The following is a 23,258-nucleotide window of genomic DNA, read 5'->3' as shown; positions in this document are numbered from 1 at the left end:
TCCAGTCTTCCCTCAGTCCTACATAAGAGGGTGAACAAGTAGCATTACCCCGAAAAGGCATATTCTAACCTCTTGTCAATCATGTTGAAGGTACTGCCCCCGGTTAGACCGTTTAAGGACAGGTTGTCAATGAATGGAGCAGTAAACGCATTGATAGCTAATTGCTCTTGGCAAGCGACCATTATTATCCCCATCAACACCTGCTCCCGTCAAGAAACCACATGCCGTGGCAAAGAAAAGAGGTGATAGAAATAGAAGCAGTGGTGGTCAGCTCCATGTAAAATGAGCCGAGTGCTCTGTACATCCCTTCTTGCTAATAAAAGGAGGGTAAGAGATTAGTGAACACTGGAGCTTCAGGGACTTTAGGTATTTTTTGACAACCATGGACCACAGAGTAGAATTGGCTATGGAAAATGAACCCTGCTAGTTTCCAACCAAGGCATGACAGCTCTGTTGACACACCAAAGAGTTTTGATCTTTGGAGTGTGTGATGGGATATCTTAAAGACATGGTATCTGACATCACTCCAACTTCCACAGGCGGTCAAAAAGCTACGGTATACCAAGTGGAAAACACCAACTGTGCTGTGTGTGTCAAGGCTTGTGTGCCCATTCTTCTTACACTGTGATGACTTTTTCTCCACACTAACTCAAGAATATGGACTAGACTTAGGAACACTCCCAATACAACTCTTGCCTTTGAGCTGTGGTTCAATTCCCAACCCCTGCAGTGTTCTTGAGCAAGATACTGAATTTGCTCCCATCTGTGTTATTGCCTATGAATGCTTATCACTCCAGATGAGCAGGCGGCACCTCGCATGATAGCCTTTAAAGGTGCAGTTGGTAACTTTGAGGAGAGAGAGGACTTAGCACTCCCCCTCCCTCTCCGCTGCACTCCTGCCCTGCCTCCAAAGTCTCTCCCCCAGAGGAGGCTGGCGTGTACGCGACGGCACGACTGAAGAGGCCAGGTAAACAACATGGCGCATGAATCGGTAGTAACGTAACATGAACTACACTCCACACAGTTTGAACAAGCTGCACCCAGCGTGAGATCCAGAAAGCAGCGGAAGATTTTACAATTTCACATTATGAAAACGGCCAAGTTGCCGAGGCTAGACATTACTGCTGGCCAACAAACGAGCAGAAATAAATCATGTCAACATGAAAAGTAATCTACAGCAATATGTATTCAGTAAAAACCCAGCACACACTGATTTCAGTAAGTTACTTCGATGTTTTTTTTATAACCGAAACTGTCGTGAATATTGCTAAATGGCCAGTAAACCACGTATGACAACATTTAGCTGTGAGAGCACAGAAACGTTCCACATAATTGAGAACAAAAACAAAACCAATAAGACTGCAAGGTCACTTCATTAAGATATTTTCTGCTACTTTCTAATAAAACAACGCCAACCAGTAACGTTAACCCATCGGAAACAAGCTAACGTTAGCCCGACTGTAACATCACAGTAACATCACATGCACTACGGAGTACTAGTGGAACAATTACAATTAGCTTTTCAGCCCCGCCGAAAATCATATCAAACATTATGTAAATCAAGCAGGGGTGAGTGAAATGAGCCGTATTTCATAGGCCTAATGATGAAGCCTAATCCTCTGTGAACACTTGAAGTTATGCCCATGCAGTCCTTGTTCTGTGGACTAAAATAAGAAGAGATTTTTGTCTTGTCGTGTCATTATAGGCTACATCATAGAAGGTATAGGTCTATTGTGTTTCATATGAATAATGAATGAATTATATCAGAATTTGATCCTTTGTCTGCCTGCTCATCCCTGTGTACAAGGCCAGTCGTTTATTTAAAAAGATCTCGGCTTTTTAATGGTTCTATTATATATAGTGGCCAGGTAATGAAGCAGCGTTCTTTTATATTTGATGACTTGATTTGAGTGTGATGTTTTGCATGCTTTTCTATCTTTTCTATCTCTATCAGATAAATGACAAATGGCATTGTGATAACACCAGGATTGCCACAGTAACGCAAGAGAAATCACCACAGGCAGCATATTGAAAGTGTCCAGTGACGTCTGTTTCTGTAAGCCCCATAGACGACCGCTGATGACGTACAGTATGAGGGTCGCAAAGAGTTGTCCCATGTCCTTGGGGAAGCTTTTCCACTACTACCCCTTTGAAACTCTGTTTTGAGGGGCACACAAAAATGAGGGGTTGGGGTAAAAAAAATTGAAATGTGATTGAGCTTTAGGCTTTACTAACCATATAGATTTATGAAGTTAAATGCCTGGGGAAGGGAAAAGATAAAGTAACTTTGCTTGAAAAGGTTGCTCTCAAGACGTAATCAGTCAGAGGCTTTGCATGTGTTTCCTTTGTACTGTAGGTATTGTATACAAGAAGTCTCCTGGCAGCTCATCTATTAATTATCTGTCCCAAAGGACCCAGTTCAGAAATAGAACCAAATCTGTTTCTATTGCAACCAGTGATGACATAATCTCACCAATAACTATGATTTTTCCTTCAACAAAAGCCTCTTGGGTCAGCAAAAGCCAACTCAGAGCTTTACAAACATTGTGTTCCGTTCAAAGTCAGTCAGACTTGGACAGATGGTACACATTTGTGTCGTATCAACTTTCGCAGACAATGATGTGCTGCTCCCTCCCCGAGCTAGAGAATAGAAATGCTGCCCATGTTTTATGGGGAACAAAGTATCATCCCCGAGTCAGAAACAGACTCCCTGTTTGCCATGGAGGGTGTAAAGCGTGTGAGCCTGACATGCAACGCTCCCTCAATTAGGGCTGGAAATTATTTCGTTGCCACACAAACTAGAAGCGCTTACGTCAGATGAGACTGAACTACCCTCTGTGTCTAACAGGATGTCATTGGTACACAAACACCACGTCGAGCCCAGAGCCAGGCAAAATTACCTCCGCTGGACCAAGAGTGTTTTTGTCTCTCCCCCCACCCTCTCCCCTTAGCAACCATTTGTCAGCCCCAACAGTCAGAATTAAAACCAACCCTGGCCTCATTTTGTATTTAAAGAAACGGATGCTGATCATGAAAGAAGACAAAATGTAAAATATCCTGCTCATTTGTGTCTGAGGGGAAAGGTCTGATAGTCAGACGGGCAGATGTACATGTGTTTTGTGTTTTAGTGCTGTTGTGAGTGCTCTATTTGGGGCTTAAAGAGGCAGTGGACCACAGCATGGAAACCCAAACAGTATACGCTGTGCAGTTAACCACATTCAATCTCACGGCACCGGTGAGCTAATGTACAGTGCATAGTTTGTGTAAGTGTGGGTGAACTCGTGAAAGCACACTGCTTGGAGGTAAATGTTTGATGGGGTAATGAAGCTTTGGATAAATGGAACAAAAACAGCTGGTGTTCTCCATCCGTCCCTTGTGATTCTAGTGGGCAAACACTGCGGTCTGTGTTTTTAAAGGAAAATACACATTTCATACAAGAGCAGTAGTTAATTCAAGGTATGCCTTACTATTCGCTATGATATAGGCCTCAATTCTGCCCTTAAAGTTTGGTTTTGTATCAGTACAACATCATAATCTTTTCTATAAAACACAACACAATATGAAGAATTAACCACAAAACAACTGAACTCAAAAGCCCTTTTCCAAAGTCATTAGCATCATTTTGCCCCATCACAAGGAAGTAATAATAATAATGTCCTCACTCGGTGTTCCAAGAACATCTGACTTCAGTGATCCTGTTCAGATCCGAACTGGATGGTAGGAACACAAGACACAGTGACCACAAGTGTCTTTGGGAGAAAACAAAGCACAGTGCTCTGCCCGTTCCATCAGTGTGCCAGACTACTCATTATTACATGACACCATGCTTATCTTTGAACTTGGCCTTCATTTTACAGATGGACATATAAACACCTGGAAAAATCCTCAAAACCGCCTCTATGTTAGTTTGTGCTACGAACTTGTCCCCAGGACCGCATTTTGCCATGTTGACACACGCACACACAGACACACACACAGACTCACAAAGTGAAACATTACCAGCTGACGCTGTCACGGCTGGTAACAATAATAAAATAATATGATCCTGTTTAGCATTAGTATGTCCTTACTTTGTTTTTCAAGAACTGAACTCAATGATCCTGTTCAGATCTGAACTAGATGATTGGAGCCCAGATAATGTGGCAACAAGTCTCTTTAGGAGGATACACAGCACAGAACTCAGGCTGATGGATCAGGCTGGAGCCAGACTCCAGTTTTATATGAGACAAATCAGCTACTTTCAGTACGAAAACAAGAGAACATGTGTACTTAAGGTGGAAAGGTTATGAGCGGCCCCTGTAGGGCTGCACGTGCCGTTCCTAAACCCAGCGGTTGAAAGTTGATCCGACTCCCTTCACTTGTGACGGGCGACAGCTTTCTACGCTGGGTGAGACAGTTGTTCGAGGTAACCGTCAGATCAACTGTGGGAGTTAGCGCTGAGTGCAGTGGTGTGCCGATGAGACACACTTCCTTAACCCCCAAGCCCCAACCATAACGGTTAATGATATGTGTCATTTGGGTAGACATCACCCAACCCTGGTCACCTTCATGATCCAAGTGAGGAGTGGCAACTTGTAGTCGAGGAAGTACAAGAGGATCATAGAGACACACTGCTGCCTGTAGTTTTCCTATAATGTTCCTTTTCTATGACCACTACTGTAAGTAGCACCTGTGCTGCTTAGAATACACATGATAGTTCTTTCTCATGATAGGATTAGATTTAGGGCCATCCCCCCTGTTGAAAGATTAAAAAAATCACCTGGTGTCTGAATCCATTAATACGTTTCCATGTAAAGTCCTAAATTATTAGTAACTACACCAGCTGGTTTCAAACAAGTGGTTTCGTAAATTGAGCTAATTAATCCTTAATTAATTTTAGGTAGTCACGTTTTTAGCAATGTGTAAATTGGTTGCAAGGATACGTCTGTAGTGCTCTGCAGTCAAAAGCAATCAACAGAAAGACATGGCGGCATCACGCACTGTAGCTTAACTTCAAACTGTAGTTTCATGTCGGAAGAATGATGCATTACACTGAACTGCTAATCCTTAAACCTAAATGTCGGTATGAATGAGTTTTCATGCAGAAATGTTGTGAGTTGATATTAACGCAGTTTAGAACGAGTAGAAAATATCAGATTATGCTAACCTAACTAGCATTGGGTCATTTAGCAACGTATTTGCATAGCGTTCTGGTATTTGAAGTATGTTGTTTTATATTTGTGAAATGTTATTAACTTTCTAGTTCACAACAATACTGAACATCATTTTATCAAGTACTGGGTCGGCTGTGTCGACCTCACTCCAAACCGTCTCCTCTGCAGTCTACGCTAAAATGGGTCGTGTTTTAGCTAACAAGCTAAAGATGCCACACAACAGTCAAACGAGGCACTTAGCAGAAATATTTAGTAACGAGTTTCTATCAAAGAGCTAGTATTTGTTGTGTAACATGTTTTCATTTAGTGATGCATAACTTTGAAAACACATACAAATAAATTAGCTTATTTGGAATTTACGAGGAGCAGATGGTGCGGCTTACTGAGGATTTCTCTGCCACGCTAACGAGAGGTGACTTTTTGATTTGAAACGAGTGACAAAGCCGGCGCCAGCAGTCATTACTGCAGGCATGTCCAACATGAATTTTGTCATGTAAACCTGAACGGTCAAAAGCTGTGTCTGTGATATGGTGTTTGCCGTTTCCCCAGTTTTTCTTATCTGTGAAAATGAGCATGTTTGTCAGGAATGAGTTTCTAATTCAATTATTGCAACAATGTAAGAAAAGGGCAAGCAACCTTCAGTGATGCTGAGCTGAAATGAACTGATCCGGTATCAAACGAGCATTTTTGTGTCCGCCACGCATCATTTAATTTACCGTCGTCATAATTTTAACCTCAGGACAAACTCTCCCAGGCTGTATTATTATAATTAGCTATCAAAATAAAATATTCAAAGGATGTTTTATAAAATCATAGCAGGGCCACATTACAGGCCAAGCGGTTCTATAATCTTCAGTAATCTTTGGTTGTATGGTTCAACATCCACCAGAGATTCCTCACCCCCTGTAGCTTCACGTCGTGACCTACCACCCCTGATTTTAGCGTTTCATGTAAATATAGTGTGTAATGACACACTGTCAGAGCACAGATGCTATTATGGCCTTCCTACCAAGCAGAGGTCATCCTTGCCACCCCGCCCAAAAGAGGGGCCGCCTCACCACCGTGGTTAAAGGCCCTGCTTTCACCCAGACCAAAATGACAGACGGGACTTTATCTTTACATTTCGACGAGGGTTTGCGGTGGAGAGCGCTGAGAATCCTATCTGAAACTTTACAAGGATGTAGCAGATACTCGCCGATTAGTGGAATTGTTTCAATTTTTTCTTCACAGGCTAAACCATCTGAGTCTTTGCCCTCTTTGGCTTGTGACTGCTGATCGTGGGTGCTGTAAACTGCCCAAATGTTACGATAGGTGAGATGGAGTCCAACATATCATTTGTATACGATTATGAGAAGCGGGGAGAGAGCGTTTGGTGCAGAGGCATGCATCTAATACATTCCACCTTTGAGCCAGTCCATAAAAGACATTTACAAAAGCCTCCCTTTGAAAGTTCAGATGTTGGTCGGCTGTTTATGCACTGCAGAAAAGAGGCCTGCTCATTGTTACTGTCAAGTACAACAGTTCAGTTATATCACAACCGTTCCAAATGTATTTATTATTACAAGCCACACGTCAAAATACATGCTGCCAACTGGTTTCATTTAGCAGCAGAGTGTATTATTTGGATAACACGAAAAGTTTTCTTCAACTGCACACAAAGCTGTTTCCATCACTTTCACAAATTGTTTAGAAAGCGACATATTGGAAGCAGTTGCACCAAAAAATGGGCACGTCGCGCACACTGCAGCACACATCTTGATCTCTATACTTTAAAAATGTTTCCAAATAACACAAAGAAATAGCCAAAAGTACAAACTGTGTAATGTTCGTGATTTTATCAGAAGATGATCCAGATGGCTGCGTTACATCAAAAGCATAGGACTCTCTGGTGTCCAGATACTGTCAGGACACATTTGCACTGTACTCTGCTCTTCAAAAGCCCAGCGTGTGTCACAGGGGAAACATCGCTCTGTTCATTTATTAGTCCCACTTTGAAGTCCTTCTTACCTTTCTCCTAAACTCCACTGATGGGTTGAGTTCAGTGCTTCAGACAAATTAAAAGCAAAGACCTTGAGGCACGGGGCCATGCTAGTCTAGCTAGTCCGTCTTTTGCCTCCACTGTAAACGTTTCATTAGCGAGCTGATTATTCTTTCCCCACAGGCTTAAACCTGCGTGAAGAGTGATTGACCATCAGGCAGCAAACACAGTACACAGTGAGGGTAAGCAATGAGAGGGCTGTCAAAACTACATCAACAACAACTAGTGTGCTTGTTTGTGGGTTGTCAAATGAACATGTGAGAAATGACTGACACATGGAGAAAATAAGCAAAACCACAATAAGTCCTCTTAGGTTTACATTTCACAAGATGGCACTTTACACTTGTTTATGTTTTCTTGTATGCAGTCAGTGTGTGGTTAAAAATGTGCAGGAGACCCCAGAAGAAGAATGACATGCCGGTAATACTTAGTGGGTTGAGGTGATTGGATGATTTTCCAGTAAGATGAACCAGCACAGAAAAGAAAAAGATGAGTATGGGAATAAACAATAGTTGTTAAAACAGTAATTGTAAAGCTAATCTGTAAGTGTAAACGTTTAAATTAAAGTCATTTGGATGTGATAGATCCTAATTCTACCACATTACACATGCATTAAAGCTGCAGTAATCAATGTTTTTACATCATCAATGGATCAAATCACTGTGTTCAGTGTTAAAGGGGTCTATCATAGTGATAAGCCCACAAAGAATTACTTCCATTTCTGAAGTTCCCCTCAGCTCTACAGAGCGTTTGGTGTCTTTTGGCTTGTTTTTTTGGTTTTATTGCTGGCAACTTTATTGTTTTTCGAGCCTGCAGCTATTTTTAATAAAAAAAGCTCTGATAAACTGACTATATGCCAACTATCCAGCACCAAACAGCACTAGTGGAGCATTTCGAAAGATAAAGGGCCAAACATTTCTCTCAGGCATTAGTGGACTGAAGAAGAGTTCAAATGACGTTGAATACGTGTCCAGAAACACAAAGTTCAAATGCATGCTAACGTTGCTTTGTATGTGCCGGATCTGTACTCGGGCAACAGTCTTCTAACGTTAGCCATGAGAACCTTGTAAAGTGATAATATCTTACAACAATGTTGTGTTTACAGCTTGTGTTGCTGTTTTTTTTTACATGTTAACACTAACTGAAATTATTAAACGCAAAATAAAACCCAGCTCTATTAAGCTTTTATCCCCTCTTGCAACACCTACAGATAAAATTGTGAACTTTGTAAACACATTATAAAATGGTTCTGTTAAAATGAGTGGACATTCATGGACCCAGAGGATAAACCCTGATGAGCCTACCATAGATAACTGCGTGTACATGCTTTATAACAGAATCCAAGATTACAGAATACAGAAAGATTATGACATTTGTTTTGCTTTACACTTTTCATGCTCCCCAGAAGAACTCTGTCAAGTTTGATGATCAGCCTAAATTCTGAAGGCACTATGCAAGATAAGTAACTCATGTCCGACGGTTCTTAACGGCCGTTTAGCTTCAACTTTGCTGTAAATTATCATGATCCAAACAGGATCAACCTCTACCAAATTTGGGTATTTTGGACCACCCCTCTTACAGGTTTGCTGAGACATTTGAGAGCACATTCGTAGTGCTTTGGAGGATTTTTTGGATTCTATGACTCTCTGAGGTCAAACTTAAAATGTTTTGCCCCTTCTAAGATTATCATAGCTGTCAGTATTTACCCAATCCATCTAATTCTGCCACATTGTGAGGAACGCTGCAGCCTCAAGAGGTTAGCATGCTTTACACTTTTATTCTTGGGTTTTCCCTGCACTAACGAGCTGTCAGAGTGGTGGAGCAGTTATGGATGCCATCGTTTCTCGCCAGTGTCTCCTAATGGAGGCCTGGGCAGATCGCCAACTCCTGACAGGCAGTTTTCAATATCATTTAGGTAATAGTTACCTAGGATTCATTATTCTCAGGAACGTGCAATAAAAGGACACGGGGCTCCAACAATGGCCCTGATTGAATCCATGGCTCTCCATATCAAAATTTTAGATGGCAAAAGATGGACAAGAAGTTTAACAAGGAACGACAGTTTCTGATGGAAGCACTGATAAAATGGAAAGGTCTTAAAACTTTACAATAGGACAAAAGTTCATACAGTGGCCATGATGTAAAATTCTATTATTTTTCCGCAGTTGTACGATTTTACATCTTTAGATCAAAGTGCTTTTGTAACTGAGATAAGTTCTTCTGTTTGGCCTTCAGAATGCACAGGGTGAGCAGCTGGCCAAGAAATCAAAAGTGAATGTAATAAATGTGTTCAACAAGTTGTAAAAGTTGTCTTGGAACTGTAAAATTCCCAGACTTCATCAGAAGACTTATCAAATGTGCAGACTTTGCCAGTCCGGTATACATTTCTCTTGATCCCATGACCAGCTGTAACCCCCTGGGTAGCGTTTTGCTGGCAAAATAACACAGTAAAATACAAACAAATTCAAAGTAATGCAAATCACCAAACATAAAGTTTTCACCAATTCTAGTTTATTTTCCTTAAAAACCAAAGGTCCATTATATTAGTACAATACGGGCCAGTTCATGTCAAACTAAATAAAGATTAGAGCAGGGCTAAACACAGTCAATCAAAAGTAACAGCACAGAAAGGCAGACAGTCATAAATTCAACCAAATAATCCCCACAGTATCCACCTCTTACCTCAGAGGAAATGAAATTATGTGCGTTATGTTGATTCTAAAGTAGATTTTCACCACAGAGAGCAGATGAAGTTATTTTCCCCTTGCAACAGAATGAAGTTCCCTGATCCAGAGGTACTGTAACAGTCTTTTAGCTGGGGGACACAGGGACATGGAGCCCATCTGGATACTGCTTCCTGATTGGATGGTCAACAAAGTGTCTTTTCCTGGCTGTTCTCCACTGATTGGATGAATGGAGAGGAAAAGGAGCGAGTTTGGAGCTCAGGGCGACCAGAAGTTGGCTCTGGAAGAGGAGAGAGGTTCAATAAGTCAACTTCCACAGTGGATGGCAGATGAGGAGGAAAAGTAGAGCTGGATGGAGATGGTGTTTTATGTATTTTATTATTGACTGTTCGCATTTTATTAACCCATGCCAACATCTTAATGGTCATTACTCAGGACAACACTGACAAAGTGATCTTTGGTGCAAAGGCTCAGAGACAGAAAACTGCAGCTCAGCTCAGCTCTCTGTCTCTGTTGAGAGAAAGTGAAGCCAGAAATCTGGGTGTAATCATCGATGGTTATCTAAATTTTAAAACCGCATCAATCATTTCACAAGATCAGCTTTCTCTCAAAACTGAGAGGCCTTCTATCAAAATCACACTTGCAGAAATTAATCCATGCATTCATAACAGAGATTAGACTACTGTAATGGTGTGTTCACGGCCCACCCAAGTTCAATGAATTCAAAATGTGGCTGCATGCTTTGTCACCAGAACTAAAAAGTCAGAACACATTACACCTGCTCTTAGATCTCTGCATCGACTCCCTGTCAAAACTAGAAACGACTTTAAGATTCTGCTCACGGCCTACAAAGCCTCGCACTTCATTATATAAGAGACATGCTATTTAAATACAAAACGGCAAGAACTCTCCGGTCCACAGGCAGTGGTCTCTTAACCATCACCACCTGATGATATGCATATTTATCCACTGCACTTGCACTTCTATAAATGTATTGTCACTTCATTTAAAGCACTTTGTGTTGCCACGTGTATGAAATGTGCTTTATAAAGTATAAAGTTTCGCTTGACTTGACAATTCAAAAGAGATTTCATAAGAGTCTGAAACACTGACTGTGCCATCTCAAAGGATTATTCAACACCTCTGCACCCAATGAAAGACAATAACAAGCCTCCAGAGTGAGATAGCAGTATGAGGTTACACAATCTAATGGGGCATATCCGTGACATGTTGGCCCTGTTAACACTTGGCACTAAAAATCAGTCTTGGGTGGTCTGATTACAAGTCGGCAGCTCTAAATGCAGGTGTGAATCCACCCAAAACAGATGCTGTGGAATCCTCTGAACACTCAGGCTTTACATTCAGAGGCTATAGCATAGGTGAAGCATGTAAACATAAACACATCCCCTCTAGGCTCACTGAAGGCTTTATAGGTTTGAGTGATATATGAAAACTTTATTAGGGCTCATGTCACTGTGAAGAACTGATCGAGGGTGGCAACAAAAAATTTGATCATTTACCTGACAAATCTATATAAAAAAAGTGATCATAACTTGCTTTTTTTCTGCCAACGGTTTACTGTCAGAGGACAAAAACAAACAAACCAAAAATAAAGCCACAACAGCTCTAGATCCTCGGCTTGAGTCATTACCCAGTCACACTCCAGTTACACCTGAGCAAGGTATCTAGCCAACATTAATTCCAATCTGCATTTAGGTGGAAAGCTAGCTTAGCTGATCTTATATTTTGCAGAAGTAAGATGGACAGGTATGTTAGACATGTAGGTTCATGTTAAATCAAAACACTGGTAACAGCCTTGTTTCCACTGTGAACTTGTAGTCCCAGAAACTACTTTTAAAAAGGAAGCAAAAAATCCCTTCAGTCTGTTGTTGTTGGTGGTGGTGGCTGCGACTACACAACAACAATGATATTGATCTTTGTTAGTCCATCCGGAGGTCCCTGCAGTTCCTTCAAAGTTTCCTCGTCCAAGAGGAAAGTTCCTGCAGTGTAAATCTGGCTGAAGTTTGTAACTGATATGGACTCAATTATGACATAATGATGGTTTAAATATGTACTCTTCAGTTTATTTTGCGTTATTTGACAACATGTTGCAGAATCCTGAATCATTATTATATTATTCACTGCAGGCGGCTGAACAGAAAGTCAATGTCAGTAAATTTTTTTAAAGCATTTACAGTTTTAAGTCTATATACAAGTGCAAAAGTGCATTATCTTCGATATATAGAGTGTGTATTACCCTGTGATGTGTGAATAAGATTAAACTATATGTCTGATGGAGGTTACATTAAACTCAAGTAACACAGTCTGTAGGAAAAGAAAACACAAAATGCGATTAAATTGTCTCTCTAATGATGACTGTTACTGATGGCAGGTTATATTTTTCATGTCTTCACACCTTCATTACTGGAATATATAATGCAGATTACAGGGGAATTGTTGACAGGCCTTAATATACATTAGGTGTTTGGAAATTACACAATGTCTCTCCTTCAATTTCCTTCAAGGGAAGGTGTCACATCTTTCCTACCTGACAGGGGCTCAGTAGTTGATCATCCTCTTGATTGCATCAAAGCACTTCCACTTGTCTGGGATGTAGAAGGGTTCAAAGATGTGAGGGAAGGGGGTGTCGTAACCACAGACCCTACTGATGGGAGCCTCCAGGTTAAGGAAGCACTCCTCCTGTAAGGATAAAGAAAAACGCAGAAAAGGACAAACAGTCATTATAGGTTGAATGCTCTCAGTTCTCAAACGTCATTTACTGAACAGGGAAGCCACGCTAACATGTTTGGACTGCGAAAGCCCTGATCCTTAAATTTTTGATACTTTTATAAAAACAGACGGCTTCACATAGACTGCTGCCTGTCAGTATGTTCAGACAAGATATGATTTATTGGAGGAAACAAGTACAAAACTGTTTCTTCAGAACAGATTAAACAACATGTCAAATCAATTCTATTTTTAATGCCAAATATGATTTATATGCTTAAAGCCCAAATGGTTCATTCAGGGTTATCAGTGCAGGCCAGTGTTCAGGCAATCTGAGTTCAAAACAAGCCGTGACTTGTGTCTCTATGTTGGCTTGTGACCTCTTCCCATGGAGACAAAGCAGAATGAAGTTGGCCAAAACACTCCAAATGGGACAAACCCCCTGATGAGTTAAATGAACACACTTGGACGCGTGCACACAGATTTGCAGAAACAGACCTGAAGTACCCTCTTTCAGATTAAATGGACCTGCAAACAACTCAAGCAACCAAAACAAAAGCACCCCTCGTTGACACCAAGGAAGTTGCAACAGCACCCCCTTTGTGCACTGCCTGCAGGCACAGAATGGATTTTGACCTGGATTTTGTGACACCGACAGCATCACCATCCATGTAATCACACAATACCAATGTGCCAACTGGCTGCCATGAAGCATTTTGGCGTTTGGCAGGGCAGGACTTGTATGTTTCACACTATGTTTTTCATTTCTTATAAAACCTCTGGCAGAGTCCAGGAGGAATGTCAGACTTGATGAGGAGCCTTTTGTGCTTTGGTACTTTTACAGCCTGTAAAAATGCAACACAACAAGACTGTGAGGCTTTATTTAGGCACAGTGGTGCTGTGAGATAAATGGGAATGTCAGCATGCTAACACGCTCACAATGACAATGCTGATGTTGATGTTTGGTAGGTATAATGTTTGCCATACGCACCATCTTAGTTTGTGTGTTAGCATGCTGACATTAGTCAATTCCTCATTCACCAAAGTAATCCTTTCAGTAGATGTTGAGATGTTTCACTATGAAGTGAAAAATGAGAACTTTTGGTGGCAAAAGATGTAAAGTCAGAGAATCAACAAAGTTATTAGGATTAATTCTCTGGGCATTGTGACAATCTGTACCAAATTTCATGAAAATCCAGTTTTTGAGACATGTCAGTGGTTAGCTTGTGAGGGAGCTGGATGCGCAAGATGACGGATCTCGTAAAGACATTTTGCCAGGCATCGTTCAGCCGCTGGGTGTTTTTTTTTTTTTACGTGTTTCCCCCAGTTTCCACCTGTTAATCTAAACATGTATTTGCCAACTATTTATAATCATATTGATACTAATATTAAGCCTTGTGATTGAGATCCTGACCCACCATGCATCGTGGAAAGTTTTTTGCTCTACATTACATCACATTATCGCCATCAGTCAATAGCGGCCCTGTTTGGCTCTCACTCGCGGAGTGATGCTATTTTCCGGGAGGAAGTTCACAGTAATTACAACAACACAATTGTTGAAGGTGACAGGGACATGGTGAGTTTAAAGTTTTTGCTCGAAAATTACATCACATCATCACCCGAGTAAACAATGGGGGCCGCCTGGCTCTTGCTGCCTGGGACAGACGCTGTTTTCTGGGCTGAAATGTGTCGAAAATTCGGCAGGACAGACAGGGTGACAGTATAAATTTGGTACTTTTTTCCTCAAGTAAGACGCCAAAGACACAACCTGCTACCACATGACTGTTGTTTGGTCTTGTAACGTTGCTTTGTGGGTTGAAGTCAGGGACATTTCTTCTTTATTTGATGAGTGAAGGATCTGTTTAGTTGTCAGACTGTAAACGCCATCAGACCATCACACCCCTGTCACGCACTGCCCGCTTACCCTTTAACACAGACGCTGTTTCACCTCTGTTACTACCTACGCTGGTGGATCAGAGGCCGAACGAAACTGAGCCCCCGTTTCACCTCTAACTTTCAAACAGACGGCCAGGCAGAATATTGGCACAAAATACCCACCATGAAATGGCAGTGGGAATGGGGCTTCAGATTAGTTGAAGTTGGCCTGTGATGGGGGGTGATGGACAGATGGTTCATCCAATCACATGCCAATTATTATTCTGAAAGTGCCTGCCCTTGCCAGGTTAGAAAAGTAGTGTACAAAAATCAACCAACATTGCCATCAATAGCACCACGTCTTTAGCATGGCTAAAATATCAAGCACATAATAGTAAGACCACCATTTAACAGAGTGCTCAAATTGTTGCCCTTTTGCACACATAATGATGACTAAAACAAGGTTAAAATCGGTCAAATCATCATTCAAATCCTAAAAGCCACAAAAAGCCAGTGAAAAAAGGCCAGCCCAGTAGTCTCGAGGTCTTTCATTTTGGTGCCAGAGAGAATGAAACCCAAAAAAACTGTTGCTCTACGCTGCTGGCACTGTTATCTGACTGGCAGCTTGACTCCTTTCCCCCACCCGCTTGCAGTCTGCTCCACCCGCATAATTAACTGTGATTAGCTTTAATGAATGTACACTGAATGGAGACAACTAGTTCAACAAACCCTCCTTTCCTCTTCACTGCTCTGTTTCCCCTTTCCTTGTGGACTTCAGAACAACCTGAGAGATAGAGATTCTCTCCAACAGGCTGCGGCACATCCTGACAACAGACACTTGTACTACTGATGACGTGAAAGCCAAATCTTGGCTTTATCCATTTTTTTCTCCTTTTTTTCCTTAAGCAGATTGCATTCATGTGCTGACAAATGTCCATGGCCTTAGGGTCTATGAAGCTCATTCAAAGTCAGTTGCGTATCAAAAAATGTGTATGTGAGCAGAGAAAAAAAGAGGTTCTGAATTGTGAAAAGCTCATTCTTTGAAAACATGAAGGTTTAACTGAAGGGTTTAACTTACAGTATGCTGTGGACTGCTGGCATGTACTGAGGTTCTGCTCACATAGCCTCTAGCGAGCTACACCATGACTATGTCAAAGGTTTCTTTGGGTCATGATCTTCAGCAGTGGATAGTGATTGAAAGACTGAGTACGCTCACGAGGTCACAAAAAACTTTCAGTCTTGTTTTAACAATCGTTTAAACACCATTAATGCATGCCACCTAGCTTACAAAGGTAACTGGTGTTTTCTTGGCCAAAGTTCAGTCTCATCTACTGAAAACATACAAACTTGGGAATGTTGAAGTTGGACAGGAGTGTACATGAATAGATGAAGCCTGGAGCAAAGCTGTATATGGATGTCATCCTCTTTGATTTGACAGGCAGTTGAAAGGCCCAGGCATTACACTAACAGATCAACACATGATCACAGCATCTCTAAAAGTTTGCTTCTGTGCAGGCTTGACTTTTTTTTATGGCATTCATTTGACAGCATGATGGTGATGGTGAACATTTCTGCAGGAGAACAAAGAGGAAAAAATCCTTCCAATGACCCCAAATAATGTGAAATGGTCTTGCTTTCTTTTTATCTCAGCGTATTTTTGAAAGTGACAATGTGATTATCCATGTCCAGAGATTACAACCTCAAAGATCTATTCTCTGCCCAACTACAGACAACCAGTCAGACAGTACCAGGGAGTTTGCTCTTTTGTCTGGATCACATCTGTAATCTCCTCTAAATACATTTACTGGAAGTGGGAGAAAAAGTACAGCAGTCTGCCTGCCTGCCACCACAGCTGGACGGAAAATGGCCACACAACTCAGATTTCATTCAAATCAGTGTTTATCTTTCAAGAAGTGCATCATTATATGTAATATCCTTGAATGTCAGAATGAAAATATGTCAAACAGGGAGTGCCAAAACGCCTGCATCCTGCAGTGGCACAGGATTCCAAAATACTTCTCAGCAGGGGCTCAGAGTCGCAGATGATAGTGTCTCCTGTCACACAAGAACCAGTTTGTCAGAAACACCCGCAGATTGGGGGTTGTAGTCAGACAGGGGTAGGAAAGTGCCAATAACACTTGCTATATCAGCTAAGAAAGAAAACGCCAGGCCTCCAAACCAGCTTGATTTCAAACTGAGAATAGACTGAAACAGGATTTAATTCTTCAACATGTTTTTAAACCTCTCAAAATGATGTTAAGATCAAACAGCACTCATCACCACCTCGCGACCTCTCCAATTTAATGTAGGCCTACCTGTGCCGTTGTTTTGTACAGACTTGTAAGTGCACCTGGTTGTTGCGATGTCATTATGTTAATGTTAATTTTGATTGGCTACACAATTAACAATGAGTTTCATCCACAAGACGCTCAACTGCTGTTATGACAACGAAATTACTAACAAAACGAGAGGGGTGTTTTTTGGCCGATTCTATCAAACACGCTGCTGAAAGCAGATAGCACTGCTGGGAGGGAGAAAACAGAAAGGACAAAGAAACAGAGGTAATGCAAGCCAGTGTGTGTTCATTAAGGTGGGTGATTAAAACAACTCTATGTAATGTAGGCTAACTCTTAAAGCCATTCTGAAGAAAGATGAGTTTCATTCGCAGGTCGTTAATTTACTACTAAGAGAAATCGAACATTTCCTACAGCTGCAGCTTCACATTAAAAGCATTTAACTGGTGAAACATGAGTTGACTTTTATTTTGAAGTAGGCTAATCACAGGAAATGCTATGTTTTCAGCTAGCACCACTATGTTTAATCAAAAATGCATCTACAGAGCAAAACAACAGCCATTTTTGACATTTTTTGACAGCAGATCAGGGAGCAGTTTTATACCTTTGGGAGTAATGGCACAAGACAGAGCAGTTAGATGGAGTGCTGCAGACGACAGGCTTCACCAACAACTTCTCAGGTAACCAACTCCTTTTCCCTTATTAACGTTATGAAGTTCCCTATTGGCATTGGGTTTTATTCCCAAATATTGCTGAATAGGAGGTTTTGCTTTTGACAACAAATCCTCTGCCATCGTCTTGTCCGTCAACTGTCCTTACTCTCACCATGTTGAAAGTTAAATGTGTCTCCAGCTACTCTGTGCTGTGACACTGCTGTTGGTCCTGCTGCTGCACGGAGTCTGGACTCCTGTGGGAGATTGTAATCGCAGCGTCCGTCGTCCAACTAAGTATTGATTTTTTAAAATAGCAAAAACATATAGGGTTTGGTGGCCAAGTAATGTTATTAGTGTATATCCAACCACAGTGTAACAGAGGGAACATTGAGTACCGCGGCATGCCTAATTGATTTGATTTCATGTTCATCTTGAGGATCATAACTTTAGCATTAATGAAGCTATCTCTCCAATTGTCATGCAGTCAGTAATCTTTTCTGACGTGTGATGAGCTCTTATTGGCGTGATAGTGCCATTAGAATGAAGTGTTTTTTCACATTCAGATGTGTTTCAAGGCCATTTTTGCAGAACATGAAGTCCAGACAAAAGATCTGCATTTCTCTATCTTAGACATTCAGTATGTTACAAGACTTTGAGTGAAAATGACATTGAACTCAACAGATAAAATGCCATCGACTTGCATTAGCAATTTTAGTTTCGAAGTTAAGAAATGACTACACAACACCCTGCAGTTATATGAAGGTAAGACATTGCTAATGAGTCAATCAGGCTTGAGGCTACTGAGCAACTGATGGGAACAAGCATTAGCAGACCACCATTATATAACCTCCATAACCCCCTTCCCCAAGGTGGTGGTACCTGTATCCAATTCTCCAGTCTTTTAAAGGAGTCCTCGTATATAAATACTGTCCTTTGAAGGAAGTTTAGTGTATCCCCGATGGAGAAGGACTTTAACAGTTAAGCATGAGGCCCCAGGCCTCGAACCTACTCTGCTTCTCATTTAGACAAGCCTGACAGGCAACCTGTAGTCTGATTCTGATTCAGAGGGCATTTATGGCAGAAAACATGCAAGTCTTTATCTTAAGCTAACACTAACTTGGCCAGAGTGGAGTCGGTAGTCTTTGAACCATGTCCTAGATCAGTACCACAACTCAGTGGGGCGTGCTGGGTTGGATGTTGGTTTAAATTACACACAAATAATGGAAAGTGCTACCAGTGAAATTAGAACCAGCCAATCCAAGGGCACCACAGACAACTCTGAGACCCGCTGAGTTACAGAGCTATATGATTCAATGCAGTGTGATTATATGGCTGTGTGCAAAAAAACTGTAGTTAAGGAGTCTTTAGTTACAAAACCACCATTTTTAATATTGTGCTGTACATTGAGTACGTTATCGGCACTTTTTTCTAATTGTTCTCAGCAGGCAAGGCTTTCTGTAAAACACGAATGGAAAAAATCTTCTCTAAAAGCAAATTGTCAGCTAAAGTGTGTACTTTTTGGAATCTGAATCAACTACAGTCGAGCTTGGACTTGTTGGACTCACCATTTCGCTCTGTGCATCCCTGAGGTCCATGAAGCATTGTCTTCAGCCACATCTTATTCTGCTCTTTCCTAGCAGCCTAACACTTGAAAAAAGGCCAGCCGATGACACATTATTAAATCACTAAGGCAGAAGCCAAAGCTTGACAAAGGAAATTTGCCAAGTCTCACCAAACTCTCCTCTGTTCTTTCACCAACAGAGAAAATCAAATCCATAAATGGATTTTTCATGGATGGATTGTATCTGAAGCAATCATCTACAGATGCAATGAAAGTACACTAGTACCTAGAATATGACAGCTAAACTGACAGTTTATCTGTTTGTCCCTTTACTTGGTGCCTGGGATGGGTGCACTAGTTAACAAGGATGTGTGGTATAAATAAGATCCACACTGCTGTGGATTGGTATGAATCTGATATCCTGAAACCTGAGATGCTATTGTAGTTGATGAGGACCCGTGACTCAGAATCTCCGTGCTGACAGCTGTACTTTTACCAGCGTCATTTCCCATGATCAAAGCCGATTAGGAATGCACGATCAACTTATTCTTAGCATTTTCTTTCATTTGTTCTCCGAGTTAGCAACATGAGCTGCGTCAAACCAGGCATTCATGACTTGACCTAAAGCTGCGTTGCACCAGAGGTTCCCAACGTAGGTGCCTTCAGGGAAGGTTAAGGGTGGCACAAGATTTATCATATTATTCTTCTTTCAATGAGTTTTTATAAATGTTTCACCACATTCAAATCTGCTTCATTCACATTGACTAAGTGTTTAAACTAGTACATCTCAACCCTCAACAAAGTCTAACAGTACTGAATCCAAGCCCACCACACAAAACAAAAAAAACATTAATAAAGCTTCTCATTTTCCACTTTGTTGACACTAAATTAAAAAGGTGTGGATTCTAGGTCTGAAACAATTAGTCTATCAACAAACAATTATCAAAACAGTTGCCAGTTAAGTAACTTTTTAACCAGTGAGTTCAATAGATAGGACTTCTCCATCGCAAGGATTTGCTTTTCCTTGTCCTATGTGATCTTAATGAATATCTTTGGGTTTAGCACTGTGGGTTTGCTAGAACATGTGAACATCACCTTGAGCATTTTTCACTATTTTCTGACATTTTACAGCCGAAATGATTAATTGATTATTGGTCACAATCATATTCTATGTTGTGCTGTCTGTATCAAGACAAAAGATTCAATAAATGTTTTCTTCTTCCTTCAGAGCGGTGAGACAAAATCCTGACCATGATATTCTCCTGGGAGAGAAACTGATGATTCCCTTTTTCTCTCCAGAAACGTGCAACCCTTAAGAGCAGCCCACACCACATCCCAGTTATTTTCTGGCAAGTCACTGAAATTGCAACCTCACTCTACTATCTGGAAAGAGTTAAAACAACGCTCCACCCAAAGTGTCATCTCCTTGGGTATCAACCACTCACCCCCTGTGGAATTGAAAGATGTTTTTAACTGCTTGATTCAGTTTGGTCCTTTGCAAAAAGTGGCAACTGTAGTCAGCATGAATTCACAGTGGTTACAATGGATTCCAATGATGACCCAGTTTCATGGTGAAGGAAAAACAATCAAAACAACCACAAAATCCCCTCGAACCACTCAAGCAGCCAAATCCACTTCTCCTCTGTCCATCAATATGCTTATTATATACCAAACTATACCAACTTTGATCTGAATCTTCACTCACTAAGAGGACTAGCTGAAGGGGTGCTGTGGGCCATCATACATTTTATTTGTGAGGAAGCTATAACAAGCATATCCCTTTCTCTTTGAAGAAGGAATATGTGTAATATAATGTAGTGTGATGGAGGCCCGTAGGTCAAGCTGCATCCCTTTAAAACACAACTATCAACAAGTTTATGGTTTTCTTTCCAGTGAGTGTATCCAAATAGCCTGAGGCCACATGAAAACTGCAGATCAATGCAATCAGTGAACACACCAACAACTTACATCACCCGTACACAATGTGGAAACATGGAAATGAGGGGGATGACTCACTGACCATTTAAGCCCTCCCTGACAGGGGGAGAGAGCAACATCTGACCGACAGTAAACGAGCAGAGGATCGATTGGTTTTACTCCTTCAGCTCTGAGTTCATGCACATTAACAAGAAACCAGCTCCAGGTAACACACACAGAGTCGTGTACAATTAGCCCAATGACCTTTGAGGAGGTGGGTACAAATGGGAGAGTTGTCATTGTTGAAACACAAATTGTTCACTGAGTGCAGAGTGGTACTCACTGCTAAGAGCTTCACCCCACATACCGAAGATAATTATCTCACCACGCACAAATAGATGTAATTAGTATGATGGGAAGGGGATAACTTCTCATTTACTCATGCATCACACTTCTATGTCTCTGGCATGCCTTGCTTACAGTGTCCAGGCCTTTGGTATTGCCAGTAACCAGCAATATTTCATAAACCTTATATGGGTAGTTAGACCCACTGTATCAACAATCTCAACACAACTGTTGAGACTGAAGCTGCTCCGTTTAAGAAACTAATTACTCCTCAAGAATTCGTTTGATCCATTGGCTGTTTTTGCTTAGTTTTAACTCCCTTTTGTTTAGAGGCTTTTAGCAAGGTCTCTTACTTTGCAGAAAAGGTTGGGATTCACAGAAATTTTGGATGCCAGTGATACAATACATTTCATAGGACATTGTTTATGACAAAATGTAATAATGCTATTTAAAATAGTTATTTTTTTTGCATGCATGTCTACAGGTTTACAGGCAAATGTCTGCCTATGAACGGAGGCAGGGAAAGTAATAGTGTTTGAGGGATAAAAGAACCATGTTAATGAGAAAATCTGAGCTTTAGTGCCGTCACACGCTGCTACTTTTTCATCATTTAAATTTCCCTTTTATTTAGAAAGTCCTTCCAATAATCAGACTACAGCAGTCTACAAAATAAAAGCTGCAACTCTTCAATACATAAACATTACGAAACAATATTAATATTGTGTTGACATAGCAGCTTTAAGTAAAGGCATCTATCGACTCTGCTGCACACACCTCTCTCAGAGTTGGACTGCAATGTTGACAGGGTCTCCTCAGATCTTGGCTGATTAGCTGGGCTTGCTGTAACAGTTATTATTTATTGCTGCAGACATAAGCTTCATTAGCTTTTTTTAATTTTAAAATCACTCGCAGATGATCTCTGCCTCCCTCTGACATGCCTTTTACATTAGTAACATTAGCCTAATGTCCGCCAACAATTCAAAGCATTGCAACCTAACTTTATTGTCCAGCTGAGGCCTGACAATCAACAATCAACAAGAGCTGCAGTCTCTCGATTATGCTCTGTCTCTGGATCAATGCAGAATCTTCCACATCTGCATCGATGCATGTTATAATCGAGAAATTTCCCACGCCTCTACTATTTAGACCTGGACACAGTGGTGCCGCTCATCCCAGCTTCCAAGTTTGCCTTGTGGCCACCTGCGGTAATGCAGCTAAAAACTCCGCTGCGGCCCAAAAGGCATTTTCCCCATAGGTCGCCATTATAAATGAGCAAGCTATAAAACCGCTAACAGTACACCTTAAACTGCGAATCAGATACATTTTGATGCTTTCTTTTTCAGGAAAAAGGCTCCAGCACACTGTCCACTTCACTTGCAATTAAGTTTATTCGTTCAGGTCATCTGTTACATTATGACAGTGACAGCCAGAGATTATGACGGGAAAGGTTGGAATGACATGCAGAAAAGGCCACAGGTTGGATTTGAATGGTGGGCTGCTGAGGCGTGGACGCAGCTTCTGTTTATGAGGTGCATGCTCTACCAACCAGCATACACCTGTCCCTTTCACCTCACATACCGCATCACATCTGTCCCTCTGTACCTCCCAGTTTTAAAACCACTGCTGTGGGCCATTTAATAAAAGGCCATTTTAGCTTTATTACACAGTTGGGGTTTTATTGACAAAACCATTGCCACCTATTAAGACCAATACCTTTGAAGAACACAACCTACCCCAGGGAGCTACAGATACTAATAAAAGCTCATCAAATACAGTATGTTCTCATACACAGAAAGCACAAACTCACCTGTACTGTGGAGCTGATTTCACCAGCAAAGCCTCCGGTTATTGGAGCCTCATGACTGATGAGCAAACGTCCGGTTTTCACCACTGACTGAAAGACAAAAAGACATACAGATGATCACAGAAGGTTCAGCATTCACTTGATCATTGTACTTGATCATCTCAGTGTATTCTTGTATGTGCAGCCAAGGCTTAATGTAATACACAT

At 41.2% G+C, this 23,258-nt stretch overlaps 1 protein-coding gene across 1 annotated transcript in view; it reads right to left on the bottom strand.

Annotated features, from left to right (window-relative positions):
- Positions 1 to 9,680: 9,680 nt before the first annotated feature.
- bckdhb (branched chain keto acid dehydrogenase E1 subunit beta) overlaps positions 9,681 to 23,258 on the bottom strand; it is a 55,532-nt gene continuing 41,954 nt past the window's right edge. Inside the window, exons 9-11 of the mRNA XM_084357970.1 lie at positions 23,055 to 23,141; positions 12,424 to 12,575; positions 9,681 to 10,155 (exon numbers count right to left, since the gene is read on the bottom strand). Coding sequence (XP_084214096.1) covers positions 12,435 to 12,575; positions 23,055 to 23,141 — 228 coding nt within the window. The 3' untranslated portion in view covers positions 9,681 to 10,155; positions 12,424 to 12,434. The remainder of the gene's footprint in view (positions 10,156 to 12,423; positions 12,576 to 23,054; positions 23,142 to 23,258) is intronic.

The sequence above is a fragment of the Pagrus pagrus genome, assembly GCF_965226575.1.
Source record: "Pagrus pagrus genome assembly, chromosome: 7".
Classification (NCBI taxonomy): domain Eukaryota; kingdom Metazoa; phylum Chordata; class Actinopteri; order Spariformes; family Sparidae; genus Pagrus; species Pagrus pagrus.
This window is presented reverse-complemented; position numbering and strand designations above follow the sequence as displayed.